Here is a 19,906-nt window from a genome sequence, read left to right on the forward strand (position 1 = left end):
GGAAGCTTCTAGAGACAATTATTCAGGATAGAATTAGTAGTCCCATGGGAAAATATGGGTTGATTAGGAAGGGGCTAAAGGGAAAATCATGTTTAACTAACTTTCTGGAGTTTTCTTGAAGAGGTAATAGAGAGGGTAGATGAGGGTAACACTGCTGATGTAGTGTACATGCTCTTTCAAAAGGCATTCAATACAGTGCCACATGACAGACTTGTGAGAAAAGTTATGGCTCATGGAATAAAAGGGACAATAGCAACATGGATACAAAATTGGCTGAATAATAGAAAACAGAGGCTAATAGTCAATGGGTGCTTTTCAGGCTGGAGGAAGGTTTGTAGTGGAGTTCCCCAGGGGTCGGTATTAGGACCCTTGCTTTTCCTGATATATATTAATGATCTAGATCTTTGTGTTCCGGGGATAATCTTGAGCTTTGCGAATGATACAAAACTTGGAAGCATTGTAAACTGTGAGAAGGACAGTATAGAACTTCAAAAGGATATAGACAAGTTGTCAGAGTGGGCAGATAGATGGCAGATGAAGTTCAATGCAGAGAAGTGTGAGGTGATGCATTTTGGTAGGAAGAACATGGAGAGGCAATATGAAGTAAGCGGTACAATTCCTAAGGGTGTGCAGAAGCAGAGGGACCTGGGTGTATACGTGCATAGATCATTGAAGGTAGAAGGACAGGTGGAGAGAGCAGTTAATACAGCATACAGTATCGTGGGCTTTATTAATAGTAGCATAAAGTACAAGAGCAGGGAGGTTGTGATGAGCTTTTATAAGACACTAGTAAGACCTCCGCTGGAGTGTTGTGTAAAGTTCTGGGTGCCACACTATAGGAAGGATGTGAACACATTGGAGAGAGTGCAGAAGAGGTTTACAAGAATGGTTCCAGGGATGAGACATTTGAGTTATGAAGATAGATTGGAGAGTTTGGAGTGTTCTCCTTGGAGAGAAGGCTAAGAGGAGATTTGATAGAGGGGTTCAAAATCATGTGGCGGCTAGATAGAGTAGGTAGGGAGAAAATGTTCCCACTTGTAAAAGGAGTGAGAACGAAAGGGCACAGATTTAAAGTGATTTGCAAAAGAAGCAAATATGACGTGAGAAAAAAACTTTTTCACACGAGTGGTTCGGTCTGGAATACACTGCCTGGAAGTATGGTGGAGGCAGGTTCATTCGAGGCATTCAAGAGGGCATTAGATAATTATTTAAATAGAAACCATGTGCAGAGTCATGGGGAAAACGTAGGAGAATGGCACTGAGTCATAATGCTCATTTGGAGAGCCGGTGCGGACACGATGGGCCGAATGGCCTCCTTCTGTGTTATAACAATTCTGTGATTCTCAACATAAAACTTTGTTTCTGTATTCATGGGAAGGGACCATTTTAGGTGGTCGGTCCACTTATTTCAAAGTGAAGAACAAAAATAACTCTACAGCTTCAGAGTTCCCTCCTAGATTTTATAACTGAGTGTAACTTTAAGTTGGGGTTGAGTTCTGGGAAAAACTAAACAGCACATAGGTTGTTTTTTTATTCGTTCTCTGGATTTTGTGGTATGCTGCTTGTTTCAGTTTAAAGATATAAGAACTGCAAGTGCATTATCAGTTGGTGCCAGTCACGTCTGTGAGCGAGAGTTCAAGTCCCACTCCAGAGAATCATTATCTGGGTTGACACGCTGATGCATTACTGAAAGAGTAGCGCACTGTAGGAAGTGTTGTCTTTCAGATATGATATTAAACTGTGGCCCTATCTGTCCACTCAGATGGATGTCAAAGGTGCCGTGGCACTTTTCAAAGAAGAAACAGGAGACCTGTCCCGCTGTCCTAATATTTACCCCTCGATGAAAATAAATTATCTGGTCATTTATCTCATTGCTGTTTGTAGGATTTTGCTATGTTTAAAGTTAGCTGTTGTGTTTCCCCACATTATAGCAGTAGCTACATCTCAAAAATACTTCATTAACTGATAAGGATTTGGGGATGTCATGAGTTTGTGAAAAGTTATATATAAATGCAAGTCTTTCCATTGAACACTCAAATGTGATTTTGGAAGGTATTGGGAGATTCTATTTTCCATGTAAGACAGTAGTTATCAATGATATTATGACTGTTTTATACCTTAACCAATAGGGTATATCTGAGAATGGACTTTATTGTTTCACTGGTGAGCTGCATTATTTAAATAGAGGGGCCATGTGGAAAAGTCTTAGCCAAATTTGGATGTCCTGAGCTGTAAATCTGATATAGCAGTTTCATGAAGGAATGATGGCCAGAGTCACTGTTTGTGGTGAATATACTGACCCCTTTGACATAACAAGAGGTGTGAAGCAGAGTGTGTCACAGCCCCTGTGCTCTTCAGCTTATTCTTTGCTACCTTACTTTCTGGGAATTTGGAAATATTGATTGAATGTACAGCTTATCCGGAACAGAAGGCAACCTCTTCAAGCTGAGATGACTGAAATCCTCCACTAAAGTATCAGAGATGATGGTATGGGAATTGCTGTTCGCAAATAACTGTGCCTTTGTGAGCATGGTCTTCAAAGGATCATGAACTGTTTTTCTAATGTGCCTGACAACTATCAGCTTTCCATTAGCTTAAGGAAATCAGCGCTACTTCACCAAACACCAGCAAATTCTCACCTACTATAACCCTCATTTACTATAACTATCAATAATACAATCTTGAAAGCTGTTATCAGGTGAAATGACGGCTGGACCATTCACAGACCTGGGCAAGTGAGGGGGAAATTGATTAGAGCTCCTGTGCCTGATCGGTATCTAGTGAACTCTCAAAGCACACTAGGAAAGGATCAAGCATGCTGTGGTGCCCTGATCGTTACGGACACATAGCTTGTTAATATTCACTGTCCTCATACATGAAGAGTAAATAGTTGGACAAGGCACCAGAGTGCAGCTGAAATCTGGCACTCTGTGACTTCAGGAGAGATTGAAGTGGGAGTTGCAAGGTGCAAGGAAGTTTCAATATATCATGATATCATCTTTCACTTTGGAAGTGGTCAAGGCTCCATATTATATTGAAACAGTAGCAAATCCAACTGTCTGAATAATGCTCTTTGATTAGTGGAATGATGAGAGCAGTTCTGTCTGCTGTCTGAACTCTTTGTTGAAACTACTTAAATTATATTTATCTTTGAATGTATGGATCTTCATTGATAATTTTAAACTTTCACATGCTGTGTCCATTAATATAGTTCCACTTCAACTAAATTTTCATTACTGGAGTCATATGCAGATAGAAAATTGCATGGATGAGGGTTCAATGCACACCAATGTGCAAACTGAATTGGTGCATCCTCTTAGTTTATTAGTGCTTGGATGTGAAGTAGCAAATTCAACATTTTAAAGGACCTGCCTTTCACAGCCTCAGAATGCCCCTAAGTGCTTTGTTAATGTGTAGTCATTGCTGTATTTTAGGAAACAGTGTTGCTAAGTTGTGCACAGTAAGGTCCCACAATCAGTAATAAGGTAAATGACCAGAAAGTCTGATTTAGTGATGGTAATTGAGGGATAAATATTGGTCAGGACAGTCTTACCCAGAGCACAAACACTATCTACCACTGCGCAAATACAAAGAGACCGAGCCTCTCTTACATGCTATGTAAAAGGTTATCAGTGCAGAAAAATTGGCAGAAGTTAGAAGCTATCGTACTGCAGTAATGAACATCAAGAAAATCTCAGTGATGCACATTTAATACCTTTTGTGCCTCATAAAAGAATATTGTCTCACAGTAATAATGCTCTTTGGGATGGATCATGATCATAATAAAGCAAATGCCTCTTTCTTATGTTTTGATGTGCAATCTGCTTTGCTACATAAAATTTTATTTTTTTTTCCAGCAGTGGAGTAAAATGGCCGACTGCAAAGCCGAGATGGACCAACTCTCTGCCAAGGCACAGAGTGACCGAGTAAAGGGGAAAGTAGCCAAACGGCGCATATCTGATTCAAATGGCACTGATGGGGGAGCTACTACACTCGATGAGATCAGTGCACTCGAAGAGGCCTTTAGAAAATTTGCCATTCATGGAGACACGAGAGCCACAGGAAGAGACATGAATGGCAAAAATTGGTCAAAACTGTGTAAAGACTGCAATGTCACTGACGGGAAGAATGTGACGATCACAGATGTTGACATTGTGTTTTCCAAAGTCAAGTATGTCCTTCATCTGCTGTTCAGCTAATGGGCGATCACTTTTTCTTTGAACTGTCATTTTCATCTCCAACTGTCCTCGCCTGAAGTAATCTTTTTCTTTTGTTAAGCAAAGTATTTTAATGTTATGATTGATTTAACGCAGCACAGAGATGGACCCTGTTTAAGGATCTACTCAACTTGCTATAATCTAACAGAAAGTTTCTTGTATGACCTACAAAAGGAAACCCATGGGACAGAGGATCGGTGATGGTTTATGCTGTCTTTTAGGATTTGGTGGGACCTTGTGCAAAAATTGTTCGACTCGGCTGTTTTTATGTTGATCCTCTTCCACCCAGAAATTTTAAGAATTGCCACCATCTTGGTGCAAAAATGAACTGCCAGCTTGGTCATGTTGGCTGAAAGAGGATTAAAGTTACAGCAGAGTCCAAGTTCCACAGCCGGTGGACTTTAGTTTTTTTGTAGGCTGGTGATTTCTGTGGGCAACAGCTGCAGAACAGGCATTGTTCGTGTGAAGTTCCTTTGTGATCGTGACACGGGTCTTAACCTGTTAATTTCAAATAGGTCAAACCCATGGTAGGAGGGGAATTGCCTTAGGTGATCAGCTGCTAATATTACTGACAACAAATCCTGGGCATATATTTTTTGACCCCATGAAGCTTGTTCTGTAAGAACTGAAGGGCCAGTGAGATTTGGGCATGGCCTATAGTTCTCAATCTTTTCATCCATCACTTCCTAGTCTTCAGATTTGCAATTGTAGGGATCTCAGTGGAGTGAAGAGGAATGTTCAAAGTGAAACAAACACAGAAAATGCTAGAAAAACTCAGCAGGTCTGACAGCATCTGTGGAGAGAGAAACAGAGTTGACGTTTTGAGTTTATATGACCCTTCTTCCATTGAGTCCGTATGACCCTTCTCCTGAAGACTGGAAACATCAACTCTGTTTCTTTCTCCCCAGATGCTGTCAGGCCTGCTGAATTTTACCAGCATTTTCTGTGTTTGTTTCAGATTTCCAGCATCCGCAGTGTTTTGCTTTTATCTTAATGTTCAAAATGAACTGGGTTTGAGGCATTTTGAATAGTGGGTCTGATTATTTTTGCTTCTATTTCACAATGGGTGTCTGCTGTGTCCTTTTTGAATAATTCTGTTGGCACAGTGACCACTCAGTTTTAATTTAAATTAAATTAAAACTTTTTATTCATCTGGTGTCACAAATCTGCCTTTACTGCCCATCTCTAGATTTGTCGGGGAGAACTCACCAAATTTACCTCATAATGCTTATTGGTTAATAGTTCACAAATGTGCTTTAGGGAAGGAAGTCTGCATCCTTACCTGATCTGGTCTACATGTGACTTCAGACCCACACCAATGTGGTTGACTGTTGACTGCTTAACCAAGTCACTCCGTTTTATCGAACCGTTGGACAAAATAATCACATGGTGCACATTGTTTCAAGAAAGTGGCCCACCACTAACAACTTCTCTCGATGACTGGAGATGGGTAATAAATGTTGGCCATTCCAGCAACACCCACATCTTGCTAATGAATAAAAAGATTAGTACGTACCATGATTGACTTTGAACTGAAACAAACCAGGCAGGCTTCAGCTTCAGGAAGATCAGGGGAAATAGTAGAGATTACACCTCGCTCCCAATGTTTTTTTTCAATATTATTTTAATGGGAATGTCCAGTTGGCCATTGCCTCTTTGTTGACCTTTTTATGTAGCTTATCTTTGGGTACAATTTTGAATTTTCTTTTATTTCGCTCATTGTATTATTAGGTTTCTCTTTTTGCCCGTGCTCATTTTAACCTGTCAGTCGATTTGAGTCCTGAGTGGAGGAAAAAATTGTGGCCAAAAACAAAATACTCTGGAGGCTGTAAATCTGGAAGCACTCAACAGGCCAGACAGCATCAGTGGAAAGAGAAACAGAGTTAATGGTCTGGATTACACACTCCCCTGCAGATGGGTTTGGAGGGGGGTGGAATGCCACATTAATTCCACTGGGAGTCCTGCCCGCTGTATACCTGCCAGCGGCCCCGTCCCCACTGTAATTTTATCAGCAGCCGGAGTACTGCCATTAGGCCAACAGAGCCACTTAAGTGGGCAAATAATGCCCTTTTAAGGGATTCATCCCACCACTGCCAGGATTTAACCTGGGTTGGGAGAGACCCATGCCAAGCGCCAAGCCCAGCAGGTTTTCCTGTACGGCCTGATGGCAGGCAAGGTGGGGATTCCCTCTTTAATGGATCTCTGAGCCTATTGGAGGGTCCCACCCAAGGTGTTATACACTGACCCCACCCCCCCCGCCCAGGTTACCCACTGCCCATGGCTTCTCAAACCTTGGATCCCAACCCCCTTGCTGGTGCCAGCTTGGCACCTGGGAATATCCCCGACTCACCTGCTGGGTTGAATTCAGCACAGCTTGCCTCCTCACCAGCCACTGTTCCTGGTGCTGCTGATGGTACTGGAGAGCTGCCAGCCTCTTGATTGACCAGCAGCTCTCTTGAGATGAGACTTCTTGATCCTCCTGACCTCCTTTCCAGTCTATTAATGGCAATTGACTGGTTGGGGGGGTGGTGGGGGGAAGATGGAGATCATAGAATCTGGCACCCTGTATAATTCAGTCCAATGTTTCAGTTTGATGATATTTCATCCAAACTGTGTTGGTTTTTAGGGGTTTATTTTGAACCCACCTGTAATACTAATGAGATAAAGTCAGAACAAGTTTATCAAGTTTTCAGGTAAAATATAGTAAATAAATCAGACAGAGGTTAACAGTCTAACACAGGCTATTTACTTCTTGCAGTACGGCTGGAGGGAGAGTGCACAATGATTTATCTTCTTGCAGCTTCAAGTCTTCAAGCTCCCATGTCTCTTATTTTCTCATTTCTAGTTTGCTCCACCATGCAAGCCTACCCTCTCTTACCCTAATTCTTGTCCAATTGATGCCTCCCTCACCCCAACCATCTTCAGCTCTGTGTTTAAACATTCTTTCCTTGGCCAACCAAGTATCTTTAACGTGTGCATCGCACCATTACATAATGTTTTTCACATCCTTCTTTTGTTTGACTGCCTCTTATCTCAAGACTACAAGGTCTTATCTCATTGAGGGGCCTAGCCAAATCCTGTGTTTTTACACAAACAGGTAATTCCCACAGACAGAGCCGAGGGCCAGAATTTTTCCGTCGGCGAGTTGGGGGTGGGATGAGGTTTCATGTCTGTTTTTAAAAAAACTATAATAAACTTTGTGATATTTATTAACACGTCCCATCTCGTGTGACATTGTCACATGAGGGGGACATGTTAATAATTTTTTTATTTTTCTATTTTTTAAGTTTATAAACCTTTCAGCGCTTTCCCTGAAACAGCACTTAGTCTCAGGGAGCTGTGCGCTCCACATGTGCGAAAGAGCGGACTTTGACAGTTGGGGAATCCCCCCCCCCCCCACCCCACGCACCGGAAACACATAGCGCTTCCCGTTGGGTGGCCCGCTAGGTGGGCTTTAATTGGCCTGCCCATTCAAAATGGCAGCGGGGCCCATTTCAGCATCAAGGGCAAAATTCTGCCCAGTTTTTTTCTGCAAATAAGCTCTTCTTAAAACTTGACGTAATTTTCCCATGGTCCCACTACTTTGACATCTTTTCAATACTGTGTCCTATTCTTAAGTTTTCCCACTCTAATATTCTGCAAAGATGGGTATCTAATAAAGTCGTGTTAGTCTATTGTAAAGTTAGATTTTAACAATTATTATTCTTGTTAGCAACCTAATAACCTTACAACTGGAGAAAGTTAGGGAGTTAACAGCTTTAACCAAATACAGAACAAGGAAAGGAGAGTGGTGAGGGTGTAGTGTCTCGGTTGGGGGAGGTGGGGTGAAAGGTCTGTAATATGGTGGACGGCAAGAATAATGACACAAGAATGATGGTGCAAGGCAAAAGGGGCTTGTAATAGAATGAATATAGAAACAAAAGATAGAATTGGAGGAGGTATAAATAGTAACAGCCGAATCATCTGCGCAAAAAATGGGAGCAGTAGTTATGATCTAAATTTGTTGAACTCAATGCTGTTGAGGCTGGAAAGCTGTGATGTCCCTAATCGGAAGGTGGGGTGCGGTTCCTTGAACTTTCATTCATCTTCATTGGGATAGCGTAGGAAGCCGAGGACAGAAAGATCAGAGTGGGTTGGAAAGAGTTGTGCACCAGCCCTTTGTGTGAAGGCAAATAGTTTCTGCATCAATGATTAAATTTGACAGGTAAATAGAATTCTTGGTTTACTGAGCAGAATACCAGGAAAGCCAGTAATATAGTATGTTGCTTTAGTTTTCTACAGTAAAATACCACAGGATTTTAGCTGGGATTTTCCAAAGGGTTTGGAACAAGACCTACTACAAGAAAGGCTGTCAGTGAAGGGTCACTACTTTAGTTATCTTTAGAAGTGCTTTACGCACTTGTGGTCACTCAACACGTCGTTTTGAATGAAGGCTTGAGTTTTATCCTGTGCCAAACCCACAAAACCTCTACAGAGAGCAGTGATTCACTTTGTTTTAGACACTTCATTTGAATGGAGCTCTTATTAAAGAAATTGTATTATGGCAGTAAATTTTTTATAGCAGTATGAATCTCAATGAACAGACCTTGGTCAGAATATTAATCTGATTTAGTTATGTGTAGATATGTATTGAAAATTGCATTATGAGCCACTGAAGTTGATTTTAACAATGTCATAGAGGCAACCCAATAAGCAAGAGGACTGCCCTGCCCCTGGAAGATATACTCGAAATGCATGTGTACTGAACTGTCAACACATTTACTATGTTCAGAAGGTTGCTGTAATGACCTACTCTCAGACAAGAGAATTTTCCAGGTTCCTGACACACACTCCATCTCACTACACACTATATCTGGTCATTTTGAGAAGATATACAGTGGGTTTTTTTGTCAGATGTGTTTTGAGCATTCCTTTCAGTGTTATTAATCCCAGTTAAAGCTGATGTCTTGTGAATAATAGAAAAGGTCCCTCTTTTCCTTCAGCGATAACCTGCCACCTGCACCTGTTGTAAAGAAGTGAGAACGGATCTTCCTTAAGGCCTATTGGCCTTCAAGTGGAAAGTTATGCCGATTGCTATCTAATTTCAGAATTTAAGAAATCCGAGTATTGGAGACGATGTTGTGTAATGCTGTATGAAGTGGTGCAGTATGTATCTCATCGTAGCTGAAATTGGCAGATTAGAATGTCATGTCTTGTTGTCCAGGGCTTTGAGTGACAGTTGCTAGACTGCAAGGCCTGTGCTTACCGCACTATTCCATCAAGCTATAGGGACAAGTGTGGAATGAATTATAAGTCTGAAATAACTCTGAGATGGTCATTTTGAGATTACACACAGATCAGACTTAATGCAGATCATGGTATATTATGTTACAGGACAGGCTTTCAAATCCAACACAGGTTGTTGAGATGAAAGTCTTCTCTGAATGTTAGTCATAACTGTTCCTTTCATAGAATTGTACAGCACAGAAGGAGGCCATTTGGTCCATCATGTCTGTGCCAGGTTTTTGAAAGAGGTCTCCAATTAGCCCCACACTCCCCATTGCCCTGCAGTTTTCTCCCTTTCAAGTATTTATCCAAATTTCTTTTGAAAGTTAACACCGTGGGGTGAAGTTTCCCCACATCGGGCAGGCCGGTCAAGAGCAGGTGTGGATGTGTGTGGACCCAATTGCTGCCTGCGATCAGGTCTGCACCACCATTTTATGCGGGCAAGCCAATTAAGGCCCGCCCAATGTACTTCACGACTCCCGTGCATAGCGGGAGTGGGCGGGCGGCGGCAGGCACACTCTGCCCACTGAGTCTAATGGCGACCTGTATAAAGTAAGTCCTGGCAGCCTTGGAAAGGCTGCTTGCAATGGCTGGGTGAAGGTCTCTGCAGAGGGGCAATGCTGGTGACGCAAGTCCGTAGGCTACTGGGGCAGGCCAGGATGGAGGGTAGGCCACTGGGGCAAGCCAGGCTGGGGGGGGTAGGCCACTGGGGCAGGCCAGGCCGGAGGGTAGGCCACTGGGGCAGGCCAGGCTGGGGGGTTGGCCACTGGGGCAGGCCAGGCTGGGGGGGTAGGCCACTGGGGCAGGCCAGGCTGGGGGGGTAGGCCACTGGGGCAGGCCAGGCTGGGGGGGTAGGCCACTGGGGCAGGCCAGGCTGGGGGGGTAGGCCACTGGGGCAGGCCAGGCTGGGGGGTTGGCCACTGGGGCAGGCCAGGCTGGGGGGTTGGCCACTGGGGCAGGCCAGGCTGGGGGGTTGGCCACTGGTTGAAAGTCAAGGGTCTGCACCTAGGCAGAGTGCTGGAACTGGGAAGCATGTCGAAGTCAGGGTGCTAACAAGCTGGGAGAGGAGCTTCCAGTTGGCGGGGCACCAATCCATCTGGTGTTTGCGCTCCACGTGCTTGTGCCTCCTTGCTTAGCAAAGTGGCACCTTGTGGTGCCACTTGTGACGGAGACAGCATTTGGCCAATGGTTGAGAAGTGGGGGGGATGGTCAGCCCTGGCTTGTTTGGGTGAGTAAGCGGCAGCTGTGGGGTGATGAAGAACTGGAGTCCTGCAATGTCCCACTCTGGCTGGGTTGGCAGAGATACGATGGGAATTCAGGTGCAGGCTGGACTGATCAATGCTCCTCTCTCCTTTTCAGGAAAAGACTGTGTATAATGTGTTGGAATGAATGTGGACTGACGGGGGGGCAGGCCCAGTTGGCCAGTCTAACGGCTTATGAGCAGGAGGCTATGGACCTTGAGAGGCGCCATGCCCCCATGTCCACTGGTGGTGGTAAGGTTGGGATGCCACAGGGAGGTATGTTTGGCGAGCACTCAGGTCACCATGTGTGTCACAGAAGCCATGACAGTGCTGAATGCTCCGTGAGTGAAGTTAGCAACGTGGGTTGTACCCTTGATTATGGAAGGTTGAGCACATAATGATCTGGGGGAGCAGCATGCACATTGACATTGTCTGCACTGTAACTAATCAAATGTCCTTTTTCTTCCTTTCAGCATCACCGGAGCAGGGCTGGGAGGAGGGGGCAGAGGGCCCACCTCTCATCCCTGAAGCCCCCGAAAAAATGCACTCTCCAGCGTCACACCATCTCAACCAGGCATCCACCAGCGCAGATACTAGCACCTCGGTGGGACTTGGATCTTTGGCTCGTGTCCCGGGGCACGGTGGTGAGGGCACTTCACATTTGCTTGAGGTGCGGGCAGAGCCAGAGAGTGCCCAGGGCGCCGGCAGTCGGAGGACCGCTGGGGACCAGGTACGTGCTCGGTCGTTGGCTGATGATGTGCCTCTGGAGTCGTCCGTGAGGCAGCGATCGCTGGAAGTGCAGCACGGTATGTGGGACGATCTGGCGGAGATACATAAGGCTATGCATGGCATGGTGCCCATGCTGGAGGAGTCCATGTGGAGCATCACCAATGCAATGATCCTCATGGCCGAGCGCCATGCTTCCTCCATGGAGAGCGCGGCGACTCTCGTGGAGAGGCTCCGCCAGGAGACCACTCAATGCTTCCTGGGGTTGCGCTTGGACCTACAAGCCCTCACAGCGCCATTGGCCACAGCTGGTCAGTGCCAGTGTGGGAGATGGTCTGGGCACCAAGTATCCCAGCTCGGTGCCCATCCATCTACAGTAAGCAGGGAGGTCTGAAGCAACCTCACGTCGGCACAGCAGCTGCCTGTCGTCTCTGCGGGCATCTCTCAGGGCACTCCAGAGGAGAGCAGCAGCTCCCCCATTCCTCTGCCAGTGACCGTGGCATCTGATGAGGCTGAGGCGACTCGAGAGGTGCCAGCTGTTGAGCTGGCCCCTCCCTCCCAGGTGGGGCCATCAAAGGCTCCATGGGCCAGAGGACGAATGCCAAGGTCAGCAAGGCCAACAGGACAGCACACTGAGCAGGCTGTCTCAGATGCCAGTGCCAGTGAGGCGACAGCATAGCACCTGAAAGTGTAAAGTTAAGGCACCTTGGGCCTTAACTTTCTCACTGGTGCTTTTATGTTGACCCATAGTACTTAGTCGAAGACTTGGTGTGATGTCCAACACCGTTTTTGTTTTGCTTTATGAGTTTACTTTTATTTCCTCGATAAATGTTGACATATTGCCATGCCTCAGGGTGATTCCTTACTTCTGCAAGTGGACAGGAAGCCGTGATGTTAGGAGTGAGTTGTTTGACATTGAGCTTTATTGACAAGGGCCTTAGTTAATGTTATTATCCAGGCAGATGGTGCTCTCAGGTATCGAGTGTGGAGCCTGCAGCCCTGGCATGTGTTGAAGGTCCATCTGTGGTGGGCTAGCTGAAGGTTCTTTGGATTAAAGCCTCCCGGGTGTCCCTGTCTCCCTGGAGTATGCCCGGGTCAGCGTCTACCCCCTCAGCATTCTCCTGTGTGTGCTCATCTTCGGAATCACTGTTTGACTCATCGTGTGCATCCAGAGCAACTGCGTCTATGTCTTCCTCGTCCATTGCGTTGCCCCTTTCCAGCGCCAGATTGTGGAGAGCGCAGCATGCAACCACTACCGTGACACACAATCTGGGGGGTATTGTGGTGCACACCCTGAACGGTCCAGGCATTGGAAGCGCATCTTGAGAAGACTGATGGCTCTCTCCACCACAACCCTTGTGGAGGCATGGCTCCTATTGTACCGCTGCTCAGTCTCTGTTTTGGGATGCAGAGTCATGTCATGAGCCGCTTTTTGAGGGGATAGTCCTTGTCACCCAGCAGCCATCCATCCAGCCGGGCTGGAGCACTGAAGAGTCCCGGCACCTGGGAGTGTCTGAGGATGTAAATGTCATGGGAGCTGCCTGGGTACCTTGCACAGACTTGTAGAATCAGCATCCTGTGATCACGCACTATCTGCACGCTCATGGAGTGGAAGCCCTTCCTGTTGATGAAGGCACCGGGCTCACCTGCTGGTGCCTTGATGGCCACATGTGTACAGTCTATTGCACCCTGGACACAGGGGAAGCCAGCAATGGCCGCGAAGCCTCTGGCTCACTGTGTCTGACTTGCCTGGTCCCAACGGTAGTGGATGAAAGTCAATGCATGCCTGAACAGAGCGTCTGTCACCTGCTTGACACAAGTGTGGACAGCTGATTGAAAGACTCCGCAGAGATCACCCACCAACCCCTGGAAAGGGCCAAAGGCATATGAGTTGAGGGCAGCTGTGACCTTTAGAGCTACTGGCATGGGATGTCCACCCACACAGTTTGCAGAAATCTCAGGGCCTATCATCTGACAGATATGGTTGACTGTCTCCCTTGAGAGACGAAGCCTTCTTTGGCATTGGACCTCAGACATATTGAAGTAGCTGCTTCGCTGCCTGTAAACCCTGGCAGCAGGATATTGGCATCTTCTGAGGCCTCTTCCACCTTGCACTTCCTGTTGGCCCTGCATCCCTTGTGCCTGCACCTTTCCTCCCAAAGGTGACTCCCCTGGAGGCTGAATGTGGGCTCCTGGTCTCCTTCCCCTTCTGGCCCTCCCTTCCTCCTCAGAGGAGGTGCCTCCAGTAGAGAGCACAACTCCCATTCCCAGGCTAAGGGAAGGCTTCCTGAAAGCTGCAGGCCCCAAAAATGGTTTCTACTGTAGACTCCAGACCAAGGCTTTTACTCCTGTGCTAGCAGCTGGTATGAGTTTTGAAGTCTTCCTGCTCACTCAGGCAAGTAAAAGTTACTTTCACACTTAAATACGTCAAGCATCACATTCGTGATCCCACTCACCCCTCTTATCCCGCTGTGGATGAGGTTTATACAAATGTTTCCTACCTGTCTGCCCGTTGTGCCTGTGCGACATCCTGAAGATCGCACGGGCTGTGAAAAATCGAGATCAATCGCTGCCTCAAGGGCCTTAACTGGCCCGTTAGTTGATGGCGGGTGCGCATCCGAACTTATAGCGCACCCGCCTTCCCAAATACCGAGATGGCGCGTGGTGATGTCAGGACGCTCACCCGACGTCACCACATGTCATTTTACGCGCAGATGTGTGGGACCCGCCCCCACATGCCAATGGGAAAATTCCGGCCTGTACCTATTTCCGCCACCCCCTTGAGCAGCGCATTCCACATTTCAGTCCATAAACTTGAAAATCAGAGCTGAAGGCCCTAAACACCAGAGACAATAGCATGTAATTTTATTGTACATACTTGAACTCATAGTACTAGCATTTTAACCCTTTGTATTACGTGTGTTATATGTTGTGTTGGAGCTGAAAAGGCTGACGAGAGATTTAGTAGAGATGTTCAAAATTATGAAGGGAAATAAAGAGAAGCTGTTTCCATTGGCAAGAGGATCATGGACTAGAGCATGCAGGTTTAAGAGAAATGGACCAAAGGGGAGAGGAGAAGAAATGGTTTCATGCAGCAAGTTATGGTGATCCGGAATGCATTGCTTGAAAGGATGGTGGAAGCAGGTTCAACAGTAACTCTCAAGAGGGAATTGGATACATGCTTGAAAGGGAAAAAATTGTAGTGCTATAGGGAAAGAATATGGGGGAATGAGATGAATTGGATGTGATCAAGAATGAGGGAGTTACAGTTCTAACCAGAAAACTTGTAAAACCAGGATATGTTTCAATAGTGCTGAGATAGTTAAGTTGTGACCTGAAAGCTCTTCATAATCTTGTGGACCTCTATGATAGGGTAAATAGTGATCGATTGTTGCTACTGGGTCAGTTAGCATAAGGAGCAGCACAAATTTCGGACACTGACAACAACAAAGGGGAGGTTGGAAAAAAGCTTTCTTTACACAAAGAATGATTAGATTATAAAATGTCTGCCACAAGCCATTATTGAAACACATACTTTTTAAAGGGGAATTGGTTGCTTGAAAAAGAGGAATATTAAAAGATAACTGGTGCGTGCAGGAGTGTAGGACTGGTTGAGAGAAAAATTGCAACGTAGGTGGGGATTTTCCGGACCCACCGTGGGAGATTTGGCGGCTCAGCCATAAGTCTGTTGACTTTCGGCGGGACCGGACGATCCCAGAGGCTAGCAGGGCTACAAAATCCCGCCCATAGTCTTGACAAGCTGATTGCTCTGTTTCGTGCTGTAATGTTCTATAATTCTGTGGTGCTGGAGTAGAGTAGAGGGAGCTTTTCTCTGCATCCTAAACAGCTGTACGTGAGCTGAACTACTTGATGGTCAATGTGATGCAAAAATGTTGGATGGCCTGCTGTTAAGACCCTTGCCTTGATGAGCACAAATAAGGTTTTTTTTTTTAAATGGCTTTCTGTTAAGTATCAGTACTGGGCAGTATGGTTGAACCCGTGAATCCAGCCCTCCTTTAAAAGGTCGATGTCTTATTTTAAAACGAGGGTTGAATTTTATCCTGGGGTGTGGCACCTGCCCTCCGATGTAAAAGTTGGTGGTGAGCTGTTTTACGGCTGTCGGGCCACTAATTGGCTCAAGGCAGGCCTTCCGCCCTCACCTGACAGCAAGTCCCGCATCTGACAGCTGCTGGGCAATCAGACGGCTTTCAAATCTCTCGTCCCAGCAGCGCCACTGGGAGAATTGGCCACTGTTGGAACTACAGGTAATTTCGAAGAGGAGCCACCCAACGGAGCCTGGACTTAGAGTTAAGTCTGGGATCTCACCAGTGAGGGGATGCGGGGTGGGGGTTTGGGGGGGGGGTGTGCTGGGTGTGGTGTAAAATTCCAGCCCATATTTTGCGTTAAAGCTTACTCTATAAATTCAGACCATTTTTATATCATGGGAAAGGAATATAAAATTGCATTTATATAGTGCCTTACATGGCCTCAGGTCATCCCAAACCATTTTGTAGCCATGAAATACTTCTTTAAAGTGTATTCTCTGTTATAATGTAACATGGCAGCTAATCTGCGCACAGCAAGATCCCATAAGCAATGTGATTGAGAGCAGATCATCAGTTTTTAGGCGTTAGTAGAGATACATGTTTGTTTGGGCCAACTGTCTGTGTGTTTGAAGGTAGTTAATATAAGGGAGACAACACCAATCTCTGGTTGCTGACATTTGGCAATCGAACTGCTCACTGAGTGCAAAACTCAAGCCATTGGACTCTACAAAATGGATCCAAACTCTGCTCATGGCTGTAGTTATTACTGCAGGTATATACTAAAACAGATGGCTATTATCAACATCTCTTGGTCCATTGCTGCTCAGGTTACTGAAGCTTTATTTGGATAGTGCAACACATGGGCTTTGCTTGTTAGAATTGCAAAACCCTCTTCCAAATGCAAGCATGCCCATTGTGCATTAAACAAACTCTGCATCCGGGTTAGTTTTACTTTTTGTTTAGACTGTTGGTTATTTAGCAATTAGGAAATATAGGAAAATTAAGTGTCTTTTGGATTTATCCACAGCTGGCAGAACAACCAGATCATCGCTTCCTCAAAAGCTACCTTTACATTTGATTATTCTACCCACACCCCCTTCGTGTGGAACATTATATCCCGGCTTGCCTCTTTGTCCTCCCCGTCCCAGCTCTGAATGTTAGGAATGGCAGTGCGTTATTCAGTCCCTTCCACCATTCAGTTAAATCCACGGCTGACCTATGACTCAATCCCATTTAGCCATCTTTGCTTTATATTCCTTGTTACCCTCACCTAACAAAATCTATTGATCTCCACCTTGAACACTCTACATATCCACCATCCTCAACCTTTTTGGGGAGAGAGTTCCGGATTTCCACTACCCTTTATGTGAAGCGGTTTTTCCTGAATTCACTCCTAAATGGCCTAGCCAGAATTTCAAGTCTCTGTTACCTTGTTCTGGATTCCACCTCCACCAGAAGAAACAGTTTCTCCATATCTACCTAATCAAATTCCTTTATCATTTTAAACACCTCAATTAGATCACTGCTCATTCTTCCACACTCGAGGGAATACAAACCAAGCTTATACGACCTGTTCTCATAACTTATGATGGGAGCTTTGACAGGATAGGGGTTGAACCAAGGGCCTACACCTACTTGAACATTAACATAACTGTAAAAGGAACAGAGGGTCATTGTTATGTTACCCATTTCTAGGCCCCAGAGCATCACCCAGGGTTCATATTGATGGGCCTTTATTTTAGAAGGCTTCCTTTGATGCCCATTTGAAATTTCACCTTGAGACTATAGTCCAATAAAGAAATTCTGTTGTCTTGTAACTATACCTAAATCAGCTGTTGCACTGGAGGAATTCAACTATGACTTTGTTTATAACACATGTTATAACACATTCTTCTTCGTGGATGAATGTTAGAGCCAAGATTCTGAAAGGAAAATTAGCACGTCAGCAGTAAATAGAATAGGTTCTGTCGAAGGGTTATGAGAACTCGAAACGTCAACTCTTTTCTTCTCCGCCGATGCTGCCAGACCTGAGTTTTTCCAGGTAATTCTGTTTTGAATTTCCAGCATCCGCAGTTTTTTGTTTTTATTATTATTAGAGTCTTTCTGAAGCTGTTTTCAGAGTGACGCTTCCTGAGTACATTTAGCAGTCTTTGCATTAACTTCAATAGCTGATGGCAGGAAGGCAATAGGGTGCAAGTTGTCTGACTGCCTACTGTTTAACATAGGAGTTAATAACAGTCCTTTTCATGACTAAAGTAATTGTGATGTGAATTTTTTCATACCTTACTTTAGCACTGATCTGAATGATCTCATTTCTAAGTGATGGTACATCCCTTAACATTCTTTATTTGTTTTATCTTGATTATGGTCCCATTGATCCAAAGCCACCACATAGAAACAGATCAGTGTCCTTCGTATTTGGTTATGGATTGCTAGTATTTTGACTCATTGCAGATACTTAGAAAGAATGAAAAGACTGTGGATCATATAGGGCCCTTCATGACCTCCGGAAACAAAAACATTCCTGGTAATTGCTCTACCCTACAATAAAATACATTTTATTCTACAAACACAATGGTCCAGAACTTCTGCTCCCAAGGGGAGGGTTGTACCCTAGAGGTAGCCCAGAAGCTGGAGCGTCCGCTTGAAGTCCCCACGCAAGGACTACACGGTAATTGCTTGGGAAGTTTAAACTTCTAATGGGCAATTACCCTGCACTGGAAACCATCCAAAACTCCAACTTAAATTTAAAACCTTCCCAGCTAAACCCTCAACCCCCTGAATGTCCTACCCCACCCCAAACTTCCTTCCCACCCCACCCCACCCCCCCCGACTGATCACCTGAGCCCCCCGAACCATCCTACCCTGTCCCGACCTATCCTACCCTCCCCACCAGACCCATCCTAAGTCCCCACTGACCGCGTTACCACTGCACCCTCAAAGTGACTGGAACCTTGAAACTTACCTGATTTACGGCAGCTAGTGCTGTAAAATTGAGGCGTGGCTTCACTCCTCTCGAAGCTGCTGCCCTGAACAGAAGAAGGGCAGGAGCCAGTGCTCTGAACGTTTCCCACTAGGCCTGTGTCAGAAGGTCAGGCAAGAAATGTGCAGCTCCTAAATAAGGTGAGTGAAAAGGATTGCCCCTCCTCATGAGCTCTGGCCCAATCTTATACTAAGTTTACGACTTTGATTATGTTTCAACTTATATCCAAGGAAGCAGTGGCCTGTACCTGACTTTAGTGTTGGAGTTTCTTAGTTTCTTCCCCAAGCTCTTTCTCTGTGCACATGTGAAGTATTTTTCAAGGTTCAATTGTTGCAAGTTTGTCTACCTGAAAGGGCAGGTACTAAACCAGCAAGGGCCTTAAAGTTACATATGGATCCAACAATTGCACCCTTCTACAAGCTCTTCTAATCCACTGTCTTTTGTAACAGACATTAGGCCATGCCCCTGTCTATCTGCTTAGGTAGGTATAAAAGATCCCACTTCAATATTTGAAGAGGAGCAGGGGATTTCCCCCAGTGCTCTGGCCAATATTTATCCCTCAGCCAATATCAATTAAAAAAACTTACCTCATTGTTGATAAGGGCAAAATACTGCGGATGCTGGAAATCTGAAACAAAAACAAAAAAATGCTGGAAAAACTCGGCAGGTCTGACAGCATCTGTGCAGAGAAAGACGGAGTTAATGTTTCAAGTCCATATGACTTCTTCAGAGAAGAGAGCCATACGGACTCTGAAGAAGAGTCATACGGACTCGAAACTTTAACTCTGTCTTTCTCTCCACAGATGCTGTCAGACCCTGCTGAGTTTTTCCAGCATTTTTTGGTTCTTTTTGTTTTTGTTTCATATTTCATTGCTTTTTGTGGGACCTTGCTGTGCACAATTGCTGTGCACAATTTGGCTGCCATATTTCCTTATGTTAGCAATAGTGACTTCACTTCATTGGCTGTAAAGTGCTTTGTGGCATCCTGAAGTAATGAAAGGCACTATATAAATGCAAGTCATTAGAAAGCTCAAAGGAAACAAATGTTTGCATTTTGCACCAATACTGTTTAACATTCAACCTCCCGGCTTTGCACATGGGGAGTCGAGATCAAGTGTAGTAATTGGATATGGTAGAGTTAGAAGATGGGGATAATTGGTCAAGGGTGTTGTATTTACATCATGACTCACTATGTCCACATATATAATGGAAATTGACTTTGAAAACATGTCATGTTGCAATCACAACCTCTTGTTAGTGGTGGCATTGCAGGACGTCTGCTGGTGGAAGACTGTACTTACAGCGTGACTGCTTACACAGGCAATTCCCATTTTAATTATGGACATGAGAATTTATAATGGCAAAAATTTGACAGGAAGTGCACACAGACCTAGATGTGCAACTGAAGGGTCAAAGAAGACTATTTTT

At 45.1% G+C, this 19,906-nt stretch overlaps 1 protein-coding gene across 2 annotated transcripts in view; it reads left to right on the forward strand.

Moving 5' to 3' along the window:
- The window catches only part of LOC121276155 (tubulin polymerization-promoting protein), a 62,263-nt gene that overhangs the window by 32,108 nt on the left and 10,249 nt on the right, over nt 1–19,906 (forward strand). Inside the window, exon 2 of one of the 2 annotated variants that reach the window (XM_041184220.1) lies at nt 3,858–4,171. In XM_041184220.1, coding sequence (XP_041040154.1) covers nt 3,870–4,171 — 302 coding nt within the window. In that variant the 5' untranslated portion in view covers nt 3,858–3,869. The remainder of the gene's footprint in view (nt 1–3,857; nt 4,172–19,906) is intronic. The other variant, XM_041184221.1, reaches the window with a different exon arrangement.

This window comes from Carcharodon carcharias, chromosome 3, assembly GCF_017639515.1.
Source record: "Carcharodon carcharias isolate sCarCar2 chromosome 3, sCarCar2.pri, whole genome shotgun sequence".
NCBI lineage: Eukaryota > Metazoa > Chordata > Chondrichthyes > Lamniformes > Lamnidae > Carcharodon > Carcharodon carcharias.